Source organism: Seriola lalandi, unplaced genomic scaffold (genome assembly GCF_002814215.2).
Source record: "Seriola lalandi dorsalis isolate HSWRI2012SDOR001 ecotype SW California unplaced genomic scaffold, Sedor1 jcf7180002054951, whole genome shotgun sequence".
Taxonomy (NCBI): Eukaryota; Metazoa; Chordata; class Actinopteri; order Carangiformes; family Carangidae; genus Seriola; species Seriola lalandi.
In genome coordinates, this window is record NW_019525502.1 from 866,722 (window position 1) to 867,657 (window position 936).

General features: G+C 39.6%; 2 protein-coding genes across 2 annotated transcripts in view; both read left to right on the forward strand.

Moving 5' to 3' along the window:
- LOC147817488 (GTPase IMAP family member 9-like) overlaps nucleotides 1-388 on the forward strand; it is a 1,394-nt gene extending 1,006 nt beyond the window's left edge. Inside the window, exon 3 of the mRNA XM_087170520.1 lies at nucleotides 368-388. Within this exon, the coding sequence (XP_087026646.1) occupies nucleotides 368-388 (21 nt within the window). The remainder of the gene's footprint in view (nucleotides 1-367) is intronic.
- Nucleotides 388-936, forward strand: part of LOC147817489 (GTPase IMAP family member 9-like) — an 868-nt gene continuing 319 nt past the window's right edge. The window contains exon 1 of the mRNA XM_087170521.1: nucleotides 388-931. Within this exon, the coding sequence (XP_087026647.1) occupies nucleotides 388-931 (544 nt within the window). The remainder of the gene's footprint in view (nucleotides 932-936) is intronic.

A 936-nucleotide genomic window follows, 5' to 3' on the forward strand; every position in this document is an offset into this window, starting at 1 on the left:
ATTTAGATTTGAATTTACAGTGTTTCATGGATGATCCTTCCAAGAGTGTGAAATACCATTTAAATAACAGTAATATTCTGTAATATCAGTCAGAAATTTTGTAGAAAGAGCAAAATGTTCTTCAAGAAAAGAAAACAGTGATTTTGGGGAATCAATTATATCACTGAATGAAAAGGACCCATTCAAGTGTGCTAATTAAACAGACTGTAACATAGAGAAGATTTATCTATTTAAATGTGGAGGGCACACGGATTTTGGCACAATAAGAGGCAATTAATGATGGATTATAGTGACTGTGATCAATTGAGGAGTGATGAGAATATGTTCATTGTCTTCAACCTAATGTTTTTATTTTGTGATTTCATAGCGTCTGGACTCAGGATCGTGATGGTCGGGAAAAGTGAGGACAAAAAGAAAACGCTATGCAACTTCATCACTGGCAGCAAACAGTTTAAATCTTTAACAGTCAAACGACACAAGCAATGTGAGGCTGCCAGTGGAGAGTGGAGAGGAAAACCATTAACAGTGGTGAAAGCTCCAGACATGTTCAGTCTGTCTGTGGAAGCAGTGAGAGAAGAGGTGAAGAAGTGTGAGACTCTTTGTTCTCCTGGACCAAATGTTCTGCTGCTGTTAGTGAAACCTTCTGATTTCACTGAGGAGAACAGACGAACACTGAAGTTCATCCTGAGTCTGTTTGGTCCAGATGCTTTTAAACACTCGATGGTCGTCATGACAAAGAAGAAGAGAGGAACACAACACACTGTCAACCAGCTGCTTCAAGACTGTGGAGGAAGACTCTACAACATGTCTGAAGATAAACACCAACTGTTGATGGAGAAGATTGAGAAGATTGTGCGTGAAAGCAAAGAAACCTTCCTCACCTTCTCTGAAGAGCCTGAACACATGAAACCAGCTTTAAACCTGGTTCTGTGTGGG